General features: G+C 54.9%; 1 protein-coding gene across 2 annotated transcripts in view; it reads left to right on the top strand.

Annotated features, from left to right (window-relative positions):
• The window catches only part of MINAR1 (membrane integral NOTCH2 associated receptor 1), a 106,559-nt gene extending 97,065 nt beyond the window's left edge, over positions 1-9,494 (top strand). For both annotated transcript variants that reach the window (XM_086711760.1, XM_086711761.1), the window contains exons 3-4: positions 1,416-1,670; positions 5,594-9,494. In XM_086711760.1, coding sequence (XP_086567886.1) covers positions 1,416-1,670; positions 5,594-5,791 — 453 coding nt within the window. In that variant the 3' untranslated portion in view covers positions 5,792-9,494. The remainder of the gene's footprint in view (positions 1-1,415; positions 1,671-5,593) is intronic.
• Positions 9,495-14,955: the final 5,461 nt, after the last annotated feature.

Raw genomic sequence — 14,955 nt, 5'->3', positions numbered from 1 at the left:
GAGGAAAGAGGGTAAAAGATGTGATTTATATACATATATGTATATACATATATATATGTTAACCTTCGTTTAGGTGTATTTATTCTTGGGAGAAAGAGACAGAGCACGAGCAGGGGAGGGGCAGAGAGAGAGGGAGACACAGAATCCGAAACGGGCTCCGGGCTCCGAGCTGTCGGCACGGAGCCCGACGCGGGGCTCGAACTCACGGACCGTGAGATCCTGACCTGAGCCGCAGTCTCTGAGCTGAAGTCGGACGCTCCACCGACTGAGCCCCCAGGCGCCGGAACTGATCTTGTCCGATCCCAGGGAGGCCTGCTGCCTGTGCTGGCCACTGCTCTGCTCTCGTGCAGCCACGTGCGGCCCGTGCTGTGGGAGCCGGTGTGGCGCCAGCCGGCCCGGTCCACGTGCAGGCCCACACTCACACACTCGCGCCTCGCGGCCCATCCCGCACTCACGCACACGTCCCTCTCAGGCACCGGCACCCTCTCCTCCCTGCCCGCCCTGTTTTCCCTGGCTTTTCCGCGTCACGTACACGGCTTCGTGTTTTGGTGTCGACCCCCTCTGACACACGGGCGGGCGGCCCTCTGCTCGGCCGTCCGATCTGGCAGGAGAGGGGGAGAAAGGCGGACGCTGACAGGTGCCCGCTTTTACGGGCCTCGCCGTCCAGGGGGCGGACGGACGGGGAGCCGGGCAGTCACGGGCCTGCAGAGTGTGCAGAGATGGGGGCCCACCCAGGCTTGGCAGTCACCGAGTGCTTCCCGGAGGCCCTGTGAGACCCCCGTGTGACAGGTTCACGGAGAACAGAGTCCCCCGGGCCGGGACCCCACACTGCTGTCCAGCTGGCCGCTCCCCGGAGGGTCTCAGCACCACCGGAGGCTCCCGGCGTGTGCCCTCAGGCTGCTTCCCTCCCGGAGGGCAGGGTGGCCCGATGTCAGAAGCGCCTCGAGGGGAAGGGCCCGCGGTGCTTACTCCTCGTCACCAGGTACAAACTGGGAAAAACGAGGGACTGAGACTCCCGGAAGCCCAGCTGGAAGCCGAGCCCCCCAGCAGCTGTGCCCCTGCTCCGTGGGGGCCTCGCCCCTGCTCGGCGGGGCCTCTCTGGGCTCCGCTCCGTGCCTGCGCGAGGAGGGCTGCTAATGGCAGTGACGCCACGAGGGCTTGGTCCGCGAGGTCTTGTTACCTGAGCTCACGTGAGGGCCATCCCATTGCACACTTTTCCTGGACACTTGCCCCCACTCCTGGCGTACCTTCGTTCTGTGCTAAATCCCCGCATTCTGTTCCCCGGATGCCCACGGGGTCCCGTTCCCCGGACGCCCTCGGGGCCTCGCAGTAGAAAGCCGCTGGCTGCCCGGTTGTGCCGTGAAATCCCACAGCCTCTGTGCTACTTTCCTGGCCTCCCCTGTGCCCCTCTGCAGGCGGCCGGGCCATACAGCGTCCCCCCGCAGCACCGACTGCCCAAGCAGTGCAAGGACAGCTTCCTGGTGGAGCAGGTGTTCAGCCCGCACCCCTACCCCGCCTCCCTCAAAGCGCACATGAAGAATGACCCCCTGTACGCGGACATGCGGCTGACAGAACTGGCCGAGGTGAAGCGGGGCCCGCCCTCCTGGACCATCGAGGAGTACGCAAGGAACGCGGGCGACAAGGGCAAGCTGACGGCCCTAGACCTGCAGGTGAGTCTCGCGCGGTCGCGGGCGGCGGGGGGAGGCCCCCCCCCCCCACACCCCAGCCCATGCAGGAGGGACCTCACCGTCCGGCGCCCCAGGGCCCCCGCCCCGGGATTCTGAACCTTGATCAGCCGTAGAGCCGAGGCTTTAACAAGGGGAGCGTTACTTTGCTGATTTGCTTGCAAACATTTGGCAGTGGGAACGCGGGGTTGATTGACTGACTTTGGCCGCCGAGTAGCTTAAACCGGTGCGTTTAAGGCTCCATAGCGAGTGTACATCCTCCTCGTTCGTTGCCCACGAGACCTGAGACAGAGCTTCACGAAACACCAGCCGATTTCTCCTTCCACATGTAGCACGTGGGATAAACATATTTGTGGGAGCCAAGCTATGGATTATGTGTCCATGTGGAGCAGTCCCAGGTAAGAGCCACCCCCGGGAGCTCGGTGAACGCAGTCGTGGCCCGAGTCTGGCCACCACACGAGGGGCTGGGGTTCGGGCACACGTCGGTGGGCAGCCCCACCTCGTCCCGTGCACACTGCGCCTGCCCGTGTCTCTGTGTCACCACGGGAAAGCATCCCGTCCTCACCTGCAGAATGAGCTTTGCGACCTGGCCTGTTGAGGGCTGTGGGGGAGATGCCAGTGGCGGGGGCCGGGGGGCGCGGTGTGGCGGGCAGAGACCTCGGGTTCCCCCAGCGCTGGGCTCCTCTGCGGAGGGACCCGGGACATCCCCTCTGCCCGCTCCACGCCGTGCACTGGTCGTGCCCGCATGTCCCTTGCAGAGCCGCTGTGAGAAGGTTTGGGAAGAAGGCACTGAAAGTCCCCGGCGGGAAGCAGGCACTAGAAAGGATTTCAGGGGCCAGTTAAGTGATGCTGAAACGAGTCAGGTCTGCGTGTTCTTTCCCGGGCGGCTGTGAGCACGGGGCGCGGGGACCGTAGGGTCCGCGGCTTGCAGACGAGGAGATGCCAGTTCTGGGAGCCGAGTGCCTGGCCCGGGTCGGACAAGCCTCAGTCTGTGCGGGACCCAGCCCAGCCCCTGGTCCTCCTCCTGGGCTGCCGAGAGAGCGGGGGGCCCGCGTGTCCCCGCAGTGACCACAGTGAACCTGAGTGACGGCAGTTAGGGGAAGGGGCAGTCCTGGCTAGACTCTAACGGTGGGGCTTGTGGTGACAGCCCCCTCGCCCCTCTCACCCCCTGCACGCTGTGTCCCTGCGTGTGCTGTGTCCACTGTCCCTCCGGGCCTCTCCCTGTCTTGTCGTCCTCCTGCTCATGGGCCAGGGCTTGGATGCCCTGCAGGAGGACGCTGTGCGGCTTTGCGGTGGGGGCCACTCCCCCTGCGTTCCTGGGTCAACTAGTACACGACCGTGAGAGGGTCAAATGAATCGAACGAGTCATAGATCGACTAACGTCTTTATTTTAATGTTTACGTATTTCTGAGAGACAGAGACAGACAGACGCGGGGTGGGGGGAGGGGCAGAGAGAGAGGGAAACAGAGAATCCCAAACTGGTTCCACACTGTCAGCACGGAACCCACCACGGGGCTCGAACTCACAGACTGTGAGGTCATCACCTGAGCCGAAACCGAGAGTCGGCCCTTAACCGACTGAGCTGCCCGGGGGGCCCTGAAACAGCTTCTTGAAGTTGGGGGAGGGGGCCGTTCCCAGGCACAGGTGACTTTCTGCCCCTACAGATGCGTGACATGTTAACGTGCCACGTTTATAAGTATAAACCCAAAATTGCCCGAAATAACAGCAGGCCTTCAGACTAGAGAGCTTTGGTGACCTCACTTAAGGTCGAGCCAAGGAGGGAGCGCCCTTTGCACAAAGCAGGAGGGGAGGGGTTGCCGGGAGGCGCGGCCTGACTCGTTCTCGTTCCTTTTCGGAAACTCAGGTGATGTCAGGACAGCTGCGCCATCTGGACGATCTCCGGGGCCCCGTGTGTCTGGGTGTGAGGTCGCCCGCTCGGGGGCGGGAGCAAAGGGGGGGCCCTGTTGTCATTCCAAGGGTCTGGGGGCCTGGTAACAATCCACCCTGGCCCTTGGCCCTGGAAACTGTGGTATCACCGCTGTTTGTTGTCCTTAGAGCCTGAAGTTATCGGGAAAGCTAATAAAAAAGTTTATTTTGCAGGCTGAGTCCCGGCCTGCAAGGTGTACGTGACCGTGAAAGGAGGCCGACTTCCTTCTGTTTGAGACAGAACCCGCCATGCAGGGTGGGCTTGGTTGGCTCCAGGCCTCCCTCCGTGACAAGCCTGGGAGGCAGAGGCGGCCGGGCCCGTCTTGAAGGTGCAGAGTTGGGGGGGGGGGCTGCTGTTCAGCCGTCCAACCCTCGCAGGTGGCCGCTCACCGTGGCAGACCAGTCTGCCCGTGAGATCACCCGTCCCGGATCCCCCTCTCCCGTTCGGTGTCCGTGAGCTGGCTGAAGGGCTTTCGTGGCCGAGCCACACATTGCAAGTGCCCGTGGAGGGCAGACTTTGGGGGGAGGGAGCCCTGGCTGGAGCCTGAAGACGGGTGTTCGTCCTAATGGCGGGAGCGGGCAGCTGGGGGAGGCCGGGGCCCCTGGGACTCTAGCAGAGGACGCGGTAGTGGGGGCTCCCGCAGAGACCCAGCCCCCTGTCGTGACAGACTTTCCGTTCCTGAGAGAGTCCCATCACTCACGATGGCCCAGGAAGGGAGGGACTGTCAGGGAGGGGCTGTCACGGTGCGATGGGCAGGGTGAGAGCCCGGGGGGCATCCGGGCACCAGCACCAGTGACAGATGTCGTCGCCCTGGGATCTGAGGCCGAGGGAAGGGAGCTGTTTCTGAAACCCACCGAGACCCAGGGCTCCGGAGCAGACGCCTGGAGGGAATTGGGAAAACATCCCGTCCACTGACCGGGCCCACCTGGCGTGCGTCCACGGGGCCAGGCTGCTCTGTCCCCAGAGCCAGGTGACAAATATCAGAGGCGCGTCTGGAAGGACGGGCCAGTGAGTAACACGGGTCAGAATCACCAACATCCCCGTAAAACATGCTACAATGCAGTTTTCAAACAGGTTCCAAAGGATGTGTTTTGTGATCTTGTGCGTGTGTCCGAGTGACTTTAACGTGCACGTTTTGAGCATTAAACAAGCCGAGAAAATCTCCAGAATGGATACCTTTGTTTGTGTCTCAGAGATTCAGGTGACCTCGCTTGGGATTTCTGTGTTTGCTTTCACGTGATGCTACGTTATTAAAAGCTCTTGCCGGAGGGGGAGAACACTGCTCCCCCCTCCGCCCTGTTACAGGAACTGATTAGCGCATCACTGGGGAGCGGGGTCCACGGGCAGCTCAGGAGAACTGTGGTGTTTCTCCTACAGACGCCGCGTCAGTCTCAGGACACGGGAGACCGAGGTCAGCATGGGCCTGCCATCGCGGACGCAGCCTGTGGCTCTCGGACCGTCTGCACGGCCCTGTGGACCGGGACTCCGAGCAGCGGCCTGACCATATTTTAGATTGTGTGTGAGCTGCTCGTCTGGGACAGGACTTTGATTTCTCAGTAGACGCTTTTGTGTGGATCTGGGAACGGAATCAGAGCCACGAGAGAGCCCTGCCTCAAAGGGCTCTGTTCTTAGGGCCGGTAGGGGAGCATACCTGTCAGTGAGGTTCCCTGGTTGTCCCAAGGCCGGGCCGGCCCGCTCGTGGCCGCAGACCCCTGGCGTTGAGCCCCGTTTGTCTCGGCCCTGATTTGCTTGCTCACAGCGAGAAGACCCGTGGTTTCCCCGTGTCAGACCCGTGGACTCAGGCAGCAAGGGCGGGGCAGGTGTAGTCGTGGTGCGTAGGAGCCCGAGGCCTCGGTGGCCCTTGTCAGGCGGGGCTGGCATGGCGGATGTCACGGTGGTCCCGGGCTGCGGACGAGTCAGGCGCTCTGGGACCTGCTTTCAAGTACTTCCCGCGTCCCTAACGTCTTGTCGTTGCTTCTAGACGCAGGAGTCCTTAAACCCAAACAACTTAGAATACTGGATGGAGGATGTTTATACCCCGGGCTACGACTCGTTACTGAAGCGTAAGGAAGCGGAGTTCAGACGAGCCAAGGTCTGCAAGATCGCAGCTCTGGTCGCCGCTGCCGCGTGCACGGTCATCCTCGTGGTTGTCGTGCCCATCTGCACGATGAAATCCTGAGCCCAGGGCCGCCCCGCCGTGCACGGCTGGCGGCCGCCGGCTCTCCCTCTGTGGCGTGAGGTCTCAGGGCCGTGTGGCGACCGCTCGCTGGGGTAGAGACGCAGCCGCCGAGGCTTTCTGCCGGTGGGCAAGATGCGCTTCAGGAAGTGTGCGTTCTAGAGAGACCTACCCTCCTATTGGCTTTGACTTGGTGACTCTCGGATGCGTTGTTAGAAGTGCAATATCTTTTCCTACCAAAAGAATGTAACGGACGAGCAGAACATGCAAATTGAATTCCAAGCAAAAAAAAAATTTTAATTGGATTCTTTCCATTTTATTGAAGTCTCGCGGTGGGGAATATGTTACGCGGCAGATATTTGCTACGTGCCTGCCTGGGGCCGTGGAGGGAGAGAGCTGGATGAGTTCTGTTTTCCTTAATGTTGCGTTGCAGGTGAAGTCACAGGTTGTGTGTCCCCAGAGGATGCTACTTCTCTGCTGACTCGCAGCAAGGACTACGACTTTTCAATCTTGCCCTTCGGTCACCATTATGATCCTCGTTGCAGATCTTCATGGAACATTCTGGATCTTTCTCCTGCGCACGGCGTAGGGAGGAGCTCACCTGCCGAGTCAGGCATAGCATGGAGTGTGCTCCCTCTGCGTACGAGGCTGAGGGACCCGGGCCGGGAGATCTTCCTGTCCGCACCCCGGGGTGTGGGGAGAGCCGCTCACCAACACCGTAAGGTCAGTACTGGAAAATCACGGCCACCCATGCGGTCTCCCATGTGCTCCTTGGTCTTCTGTCTCCTGGTGGTACCGGGCACTCTGCTTCTCACACGTGAGTCGGAGAGTTTGGAACGTGTCCTTGTGCCTTGAGGAGTAGAGACGAGGTAGAAACTTTGACATTCTAACTGCGGACCGTGGTTTCTATGTGCCACAAAACCACTTCCGGTGGCTTTCACAGGATCTTGAAAGCTTGTCAGTCATACGATAAAGGCGCGGAGGTGTTCTCCACAACGCAGCACCAACTCCAGAGTTCCAAATACTTGTCAGCAGCGCAAAAAAAAAAAAAAAATCTCTATTTAACCATTTACGTATCTATCTGTGTATGTCTATCTGAACGCCAGTTTTGGTTTATTGTCCTTCTTTGTTAAATAACTTGAGAGCAAGGTTTCTCCAGCGTACAGGAAGCTGTTGTAATTTGATCAGAATTTGATCCCAGTTTCCACCTGTTGAATGGTGCTTTGACATAATTGCACGGAGAGAATCCTTTTCAGCGTTTGACTCTAATGTCTTGGTACAGGGTCAAAGAACAATGATTGGCAGAAACTCGCTACCTTAATTCTTCTGAGAACAAGGTGGGTTATGAACAAATGTTGAGAGTAGGAAAAAGCACTCTGGACGGTACAATAAATTCCTGAAAGAGAGGTTTGGGGAGCATCTCAGATTTTAAAGCAGTAGGATCCAGCATCCGTTCCCAAGACCTTCGAATGACTCTCAGCTTGCTCTGTCGAGGTCTACGTTTCCCCACACGGGGCAGTCAGAACATTTCACGCTGTGAACAACTAAGGGACGGATGCTTTTGTCTGTAGTGAGCCTTCATGTTTAGGGGCCTTTATGTCACTGTTTTTATTCTCCTGTTTATCTGTGGACTTTCAACTAGGTGACTGAAACTTAAGCCTTAGTATGCAGAACTGAGGATTTATCGTTGAAAATGAAAAAAAATATATATATACATACATTACTGTCTATTGTCAGAATTTTCGTCTTCTGGTGCTCTGTTCTGGGTTGGGTACATTAAATAAGGTTGTTTCTTTCACCCTCAAAGGGGATACTGGGTTCCCACCTGTAAGAGTTGGGAGCTACCCTATCCGCTCTCCTGCCGTCCAGGACGGCTCCGTGACACGGTCCCCCTTATCACAGATTAAGCCACGAGAGCATCAGAGATAGGTAGCTCCCAACCTCTTGCTCCATGATTTGCAGAGAAGTGGAGATGCACCAACCTGGGATGAGAAAAACCTTGTCCAAGCCCAACCCCTGCTGGCCTTGCCAGGTAGGACCATGGCGGATGGACCAAACTGCCATCGCCTCTTCCTAATGGGCCCTGCTTGAGCCACGCGGCTAGCTACCGAGGCAGGGTGTGTGACCGTAAGCCCCACCCCGTGTGCGGAAGAGAAGGGACTCTGTAGAATTTTCTTCTCCCCTTTTCCTGTCTGAGGAGGTAGCAGAGAAATCTCGTCTGGCCCTCCGTCTAGTGTGGCTTTAAAATTCAACGCGACATCATCGCCACATGACGGAGAAGAAACACCCAGGGCTGGTGATGCCCCAGTGGGGACGGGTTGTCCCCAGCTTTATCGCTTGGAGTGTGGTACCAAGTTAGGGATCTTTGCCACAGCCTGAAGCTGACAGATGCTCGGAGCCTTCTAGAGAAGGTGGAGTTCACGGCTGGGTCTTTTCTCTCTCCTGACCCCATGCTTGGGACAGCCTTCTTTCCCCGGACCCCCTCACTCTAGCCGTCCCCCCTCCCCCACCCCTGTACTTGCAGAGCGGGGCAAGACCAGAGTCTGGCTGGGAAGGAGACTTCTCCTCATCCCGTGCGGACTGGCCTGACTCCCGTAGCGGCCGTCACCTTGTACCATCGTCTCCGGCGCATTCACAGGAAGTACGATTTCCCATGCCTGGCGCCTAGAATCATACACTATCAAAATTCACTTCGTTTCTCTTGCTTTTGAAAAGTGAACAATCAGATGTTCTCACTTAAGGGATTGTCCTGAAATCAGATACCCTCAGCCAGTCATTAAATTCAGAATAATCGTATTCCTCTCTTCTAGTCTGAATTTGCTTCGAACACAGCCTCGCAGAAAAGCAAAAAAAACGTCTCCCGGCTTGGTTTTCGGATATTTTACGCCGCCACCCCCTTCTTTAAACTGCAGATACGGTCGAAGCAAGTTCCTCCGTATCACCATTACTAGCTGACCGTCGCGCGTTAGTATTTTAGGGCATGGGGCTACACGATTGCTACCTGCCAGGCCACTTTAGTAGATGTGCCGACGCTCGCTGCTCTGATGTGCCGTGAGTCCCGATGCCCTTATCGGAATCGAGGCAGTGCTGTTTTTGTTTACAGTTTATCAGTGTACGAGCGACGGCACCTCGTTTTTTTAAACAACAACGGAAAAGTGCTGCCAACAGTAAATGATTCTGTTAAGAGGTGTAGCAATTTGTGAATGTTGAAATTCAACATGCTTCATATTATAACCAACTTGCAAGAACATCATGGTCCATCGTGTGAATACCAAATCAGTATATACTGTATATTGTACTACAGAGATTTGTATTTAAAGGCAAAGATATTAGTAATTGTTGGGATAATTGGGGAAAGGGTATTAGATATTTATTGATGAACAATGAAAACTGCGACAGACTTCCTTATTTATGCCTTATGAATAAAAGGGTGTGACTTTTAAGTTCTATGTGCGAGACTCGGGGAGCAGTGGGTATTTTTGAAGGCGGGGACTGTCAACCTTTTCTATGTTTGCTCTGTACAGCTGTTAGCACACTCTTGGTGCTTGATCAACGTTATATAATACCAATAACTAAGCACATTTTTAGATCTTTTTTCAAATGGCTTGTGTAAAATTTGGTTAATGTACAATGGTTGATTGGAAGCTATCATAGAAAATCTGCCTCTCCAAATATAATCAAAAATAAACTGAAAAATTATAAGATATCTTGCGGTGAGATTTCATTTGATGTGTACATTGTAAGTGTTCAGTTTTATGCACATATCAGAAGTGTCCAACTTGGTGATTTTTCATAAATTGAAACCGTCCACGTAATGAGCACCCAGATTAAAAAAAAACAAAACAGGACACTCAGACACCCAGAAGCCTCCCAGAACCTTCCTCATGCCCCTCCCAGTTAAAACCTGGCGAAGAAAAGTGGCCCTCCTGTTTTAAGGGCACACATTCGTTTTGCCTGTTTTTTTTTTTTTAAACTTTATGTAAACACATTCATGTACCTTGCACTTTTTTTTTTTTTTTTAGTGTAGTTGACACACAGTGTTACGTTAGTCTCACGTCTGTATGTTATGCTGGGCCCCGCAAGCACAGCCACCGTCTGTCACCACACAGCATTGTTACGGCACCATTGGCTGTATTCCATGTGCTGTGCCTTCCGTCCGTGGCTTCCTCATCCCGTAACTGGCAGCCTGGGCCTCCTCTCACCCCCTCTGGAAACCACCAGTTTGTTCTCTGTGTTTGCGGACCTGATTCTGCTTTCTGTTTGCGAGTGAAGAGAGAGAAGTCACAGAAACCGTGTGATTTCACGTGCAGGCAGGCGGAAGGTAAGAAACAAATGAGCATATACTTTGTATCCTTTGTGTCTGGTTTCTTTCGCTCCACATGACACCGTGGAAAACATCTGTGCCGCCGTGTATGGTGGTGGCCTCCCCATTTTCACAGCGTTATCTGCTGGAGAATGTGGCACGATTTCTCTACCCACTGGTGGGCGTCTGGGGAGCTCCCGGTTTGGGGCTATGAACACGCTCATCCGTGGTTTTGGTGAATGCACGCGTGCATTTCTGGCAGTAAAGCTGCTGGTCCCCAGGTGAGATCCCATGCTGCCGTGGCGGGTGACGCGGCCCCGAGGCTCCCCTTCGCGGTGCGCGTGGGGCTCCAGTTGCTCTAGATGCTGCTCTCGGGCATGTTCCGTCTTAGCCCTTCTGCTGGGTGCGCGCTGGTGTCTCGTGCATTTAATTTGCGTCTTCCTGATGATGAAGGAGATTTGCACCCTTTCATGTGTGTGTTGGCCCTTTGGATGTCCTGATCTGCAAAGTGCCTGTTCACGGCTCTGCCCATTTTCCATTAGGCTGGTTGTCTTTTCCTTAGCAATTTGTAGACATTCTCTAGATGTTCTGAAAATCAGTTATTTGTCGGATACACGTTACAGACACTGTTTTCCATTCTGTGAGCTGCACTTTTATTCTCTCGTTGGTACCTGATCAATAGGGGTTCTTTATTTTGATATAGAAATGTATCGGTTTCTTCATTATGATTGGCAGTTTGAGTCCTGTTGGAGACGATTCGTACAGACTCCAAGGTCACGGAGATGCTCTGTTTTCTTCTTGAAGCTTTACTGTTTTACTTTTCTTGGTTGGAGCTGCATGTCTTCTGGAGTTGACATTACACTGGTGTCAGGTGGGGGTTCTCCCATGTGGATATCCATTGATCAGCACCACTAATTAGATCATCCTGGGGACACCTGGGTGGCTCAGCTGGTTAAGCGTCTGACTCTTGATCTCAGCTCAAGTCCTGATCTCATAGTTCGTGACAATCCCTGTATCGGGCTCTGTAGTGACAGTGTGGAGCCTGCTTGGGATTCTCTCTCTCTCTCTCTCTCTCTCTCTCTCTGCCCCTCCCCTGCTCACACTTTCTCTCTCTCTCTCTCTCAAAATAAATAAATAAACATTGAAAAAAGAAAGAAAGATGGGGCACCTGGGTGGCTCAGTTGGTTAAACGTCCAACTTTGGCTCAGGTCATGATCTCATGGTTCGTGGGTTCAAGCCCTGCATCGGGCTCTTTGGTGTTGGTTCAGAGCCTGGAACCTGCTTCGGATTCCTTGTCTCCTTCTCTCTCTGCCCTTCCCCCGCTCACTCTCTGTCTCTCTCTGTCTCTCAAATGAATAAACGTTAAAAATATTTTTTTTAATTAAAAAAAATAAAGACCATCCCTACCCCTTTAACACAAGTCTATTTAACGTATATATGGCTTCCTGGACTTTCTATCCAGCCCTGTCTGCTCCTCTGTGCTTGTGTGAGCACAACATCAACATAGTTTTCTCCACCCCAGAGAGACGAAGACATCGCTCACTGTGAAGTGAATCATAGCCAAAGGGAAAGAGGCCGCAGCACATTTCTTGCCCATGAAATCGTATCAGGGAGGATGCCGGAGAGAGAATTTATCCAGCTTCTTTAATGTTCATCCTGCCATTCGCAAATGTCACCGAGCTCCCACTCGAGTCATTAAAGAAAAGTGACGAAACACAGTTCCGAGCATATCGCAGAAGGCGATTAATATTTTGATGTCTGGACACCAAAAGAAGTCTCTGATGAGGGCCTGGATCATGTCAGCTCAACGATACCACAGCAGGCTTAAGAACACTTCTCACTTTTACAGTAAATACTAGTTCAGACGTAAACCTGAGGTTTGCACACGGATCGACTGGATTGCATTTCGCCTGAGTGCTCTGAGCAAGTGAATTGAGAAAATAGCATGTATGTAATCTTGTAGGGAAATGTTCATTTTCCTCACGAGGACAAATGTATGCGCAATGTGCTATCGTAAGGAATTTTAATCTGTTATTTAGATTCCTCCCCCCAAGTACCAGCAAGAGTCAACTTACTTCGCACCATTGAATGCACTTTTTAAACAGCACATCTCCCAGCGCTCTCTCTAGATTTCGGGCTTTCCAAAAGTCCCACCAGCCAAGTCACTGGGATTCGGCCGTTCCTGGGTTTGGATTCAATCTGGACTAGTCCTCGTAACGGAAAGGAGAGGGAGGACGTGCACCCGACTTTAGACAGAAGCGATGTTATGAGAAAACGACACCAGCGTCTGAAAACAGGGACCGAAGGAACACGGGCGTTTCGGGCCGGACCAGGTACCGCACCCCACCCCCTGCACACACTGCTTCTTTGCGGTCTCAAATCTGACCCCAACTCAGCAGTTTTGGAAGATTCCTGAAAGATTCATTAAGTCCTGGACAGAATATCATTGTTGGAGTTCAGCAGCGCACGTGTGGTTAGTTGCAGATACAGTTTCCTTTCCTTTGCAAGGAAAACACTTAATAAATGAGGCCAAATCAGTAACTGAGTTGTCACCCCGTGAAGAGAAGAAATGTACACGGAAAGTTCACACGGGCTGCTCAGAGGCACGTTCCACGGTGTGATGATTCTTGTATAATTTCCGAAGTCCTGGCCAGGAAGGCTTTCCCGGCTCCAATGCTGTTCGACTTGGATGTCTCCGCCAGCCTACGTTAGCATTTTATTACTAAGTAGTTTTATTATTAAAGCACGGTTTTACCACTAGCGATGGGTATGTGACCTATTTCTTCCTGTTCTTTGCTCTATTTACTTATTCCTTTATTTATTCAACTGACATTTGTTAAGCAACTTGAATGTGCAGGGCACTGGCTTGGGGCTGAAATATTGTCCCCAGAGCAACAATGTCTCGAACGTAGTAGGTGCTTAATGAATACTTGTTGAAAGAACGAGGGAGGAAACGAATGCACGCAGTCTGAGATCGGGTGTCTCGGAACGTCCATTCCAACGAATGTACAGGTAACAAGGAAGTAAGCAAATAAGGGAAACAATTTCGAACAGCAAGAGGTTTCCTGAAGGAAGCTTTTCCCCTCAGAGGGGAGCAGAGGTATTGCCTGAGTTAGGGCAGTGGGAAGACCTGGAGAATGTGGTGTGTGGACGGCCCAGGATGAGCGCCCCTGGCAGAAGGAGCTGGCAGTGCAAAGGTCCTGAGGTAAGAATGAAGTCTGGGCAGAAGGCTAGTGTGGCTTGAATGTAGTGAGCGCAGTGGGAAGGACATCCGTGAAGCGGCAGGGGCCGTTAGACACGGTAAACAGGTTAGGTTTTATTTTCGGTACGATGTGAAGCCTGGGGACGATGGCAAGCAGAGGGATACGACGTGATCCATGATCCGAGTTACATGCTTACGAGATCACCCCGGCTGCAACGCAGAGAAGGGGCTGAAGGGAAGGAGGGGTGGGAGCCAGGAGACACGTTCAGTAAGAGTGGGAGAGCAGGGAACAAAGAAGTGGCCAGGTTTTCCAGAAGCTCTAAAGAGGCTCCCGGGGACCCGGCGTTAGCGTCAGCAGCCCTAACGCGAGGGGGTCCTGACGTGGGGACGCTGTCACCAGGAGGCAGGAAAGCACGCGAGGGCCGGGGCCACCACGGTGAAGGCCTTCCCTGGGGTGTGCTGACCCAGGGCAGAGGGGTGGGCAGCTGTCGGGACCCTCACTCGGCCCTACGTCCACTGAGCACCCGCTGGGCGTTAACTCTGGTGACCGGGGAATAATAATAAGCACGGCTGCCACCCATCAAGTCGGCGACTTCCTGCTACCAACGAGACACGGGCGGAGACACAGGCCCTGGACTTGCTCTCTGTCCGTGGACAACCAGACACGAAAGCCCTGTTTCCAGGCGTTATTCATGAGGCACCCGGGACCGTGAGGTGGGGGAGAAGGTGGGCCCAGGCCTCTGCCTAGAAGAACGTTCTGGGCTGCGGGGGAGCAGCCCCGCCCCCCAGCCCCGCCTCTCCTGACTGAAGCTTCGGAAACTGCCCCCTCGAGGCCGCGGAGACCCCCGTCCCGCGACGTCCTGCGGGCCTTTCTCTGCTTCCTTCCGTCCGTCCGTGTAGCCGGCTGCACAGCAGGACGCGTTCCCCACCCCCTTCAAACCCTTTCCTCTCTGGGCCTCCCTCCTTCTTTTTAAATTTTTTTTTTTTTTCAACGTTTATTTATTTTTTTGGGACAGAGAGAGACAGAGCATGAATGGGGGAGGGGCAGAGAGAGAGGGAGACACAGAATCGGAAACAGGCTCCAGGCTCTGAGCCATCAGCCCAGAGCCTGACGCGGGGCTCGAACTCACGGACCGTGAGATCGTGACCTGGCTGAAGTCGGACGCTTAACCGACTGTGCCACCCAGGCGCCCCATGGGCCTCCCTCCTTCTTACCGGCCTCCCCTTCTCTGCTTCCTCCTCTGCCTCTCCCTTCCGAGCCCTCCTCCTTGTGCACACGGTTCCTGGGATTGGACATCGTCCGGGTACGGATGGGCCCAGTTCACATCCCTTCTCTGACCCCTTCTCTGGCCGATCCCTTCTCTGAGCTCCAGCCTAGATGGCCATCGCGGTGGGTGTGTGACAGGCACACTTCGTGCACCTGGAGGGGGCGGGCTCGCTCACCCCTCCCCACTGTCCTCCCCCCCCCCCCCCGCGCTGATTCGGGCACAAACACACACTCGGCACGCACCCCTCCTGCACACCCGCGGTCCGCACCGCCTGGCCGCGGATTAGCTCGGGGTCCGACCCGCTGGCCTGCCTCTCTGCTTGTCCTCCAACCCGACTCCATTCTCCATAAGAGCCAAAGGCTCCCACCAACTGGATGAGATCCGGTCGTGTCCC

Source organism: Puma concolor, chromosome B3 (assembly GCF_028749965.1).
Source record: "Puma concolor isolate L17-30 chromosome B3, mPumCon1.1.hap2, whole genome shotgun sequence".
Taxonomy (NCBI): domain Eukaryota; kingdom Metazoa; phylum Chordata; class Mammalia; order Carnivora; family Felidae; genus Puma; species Puma concolor.
The sequence above is the reverse complement of the archived record's forward strand: the minus strand, read 5'-3'. Positions and strand labels throughout refer to the sequence as shown.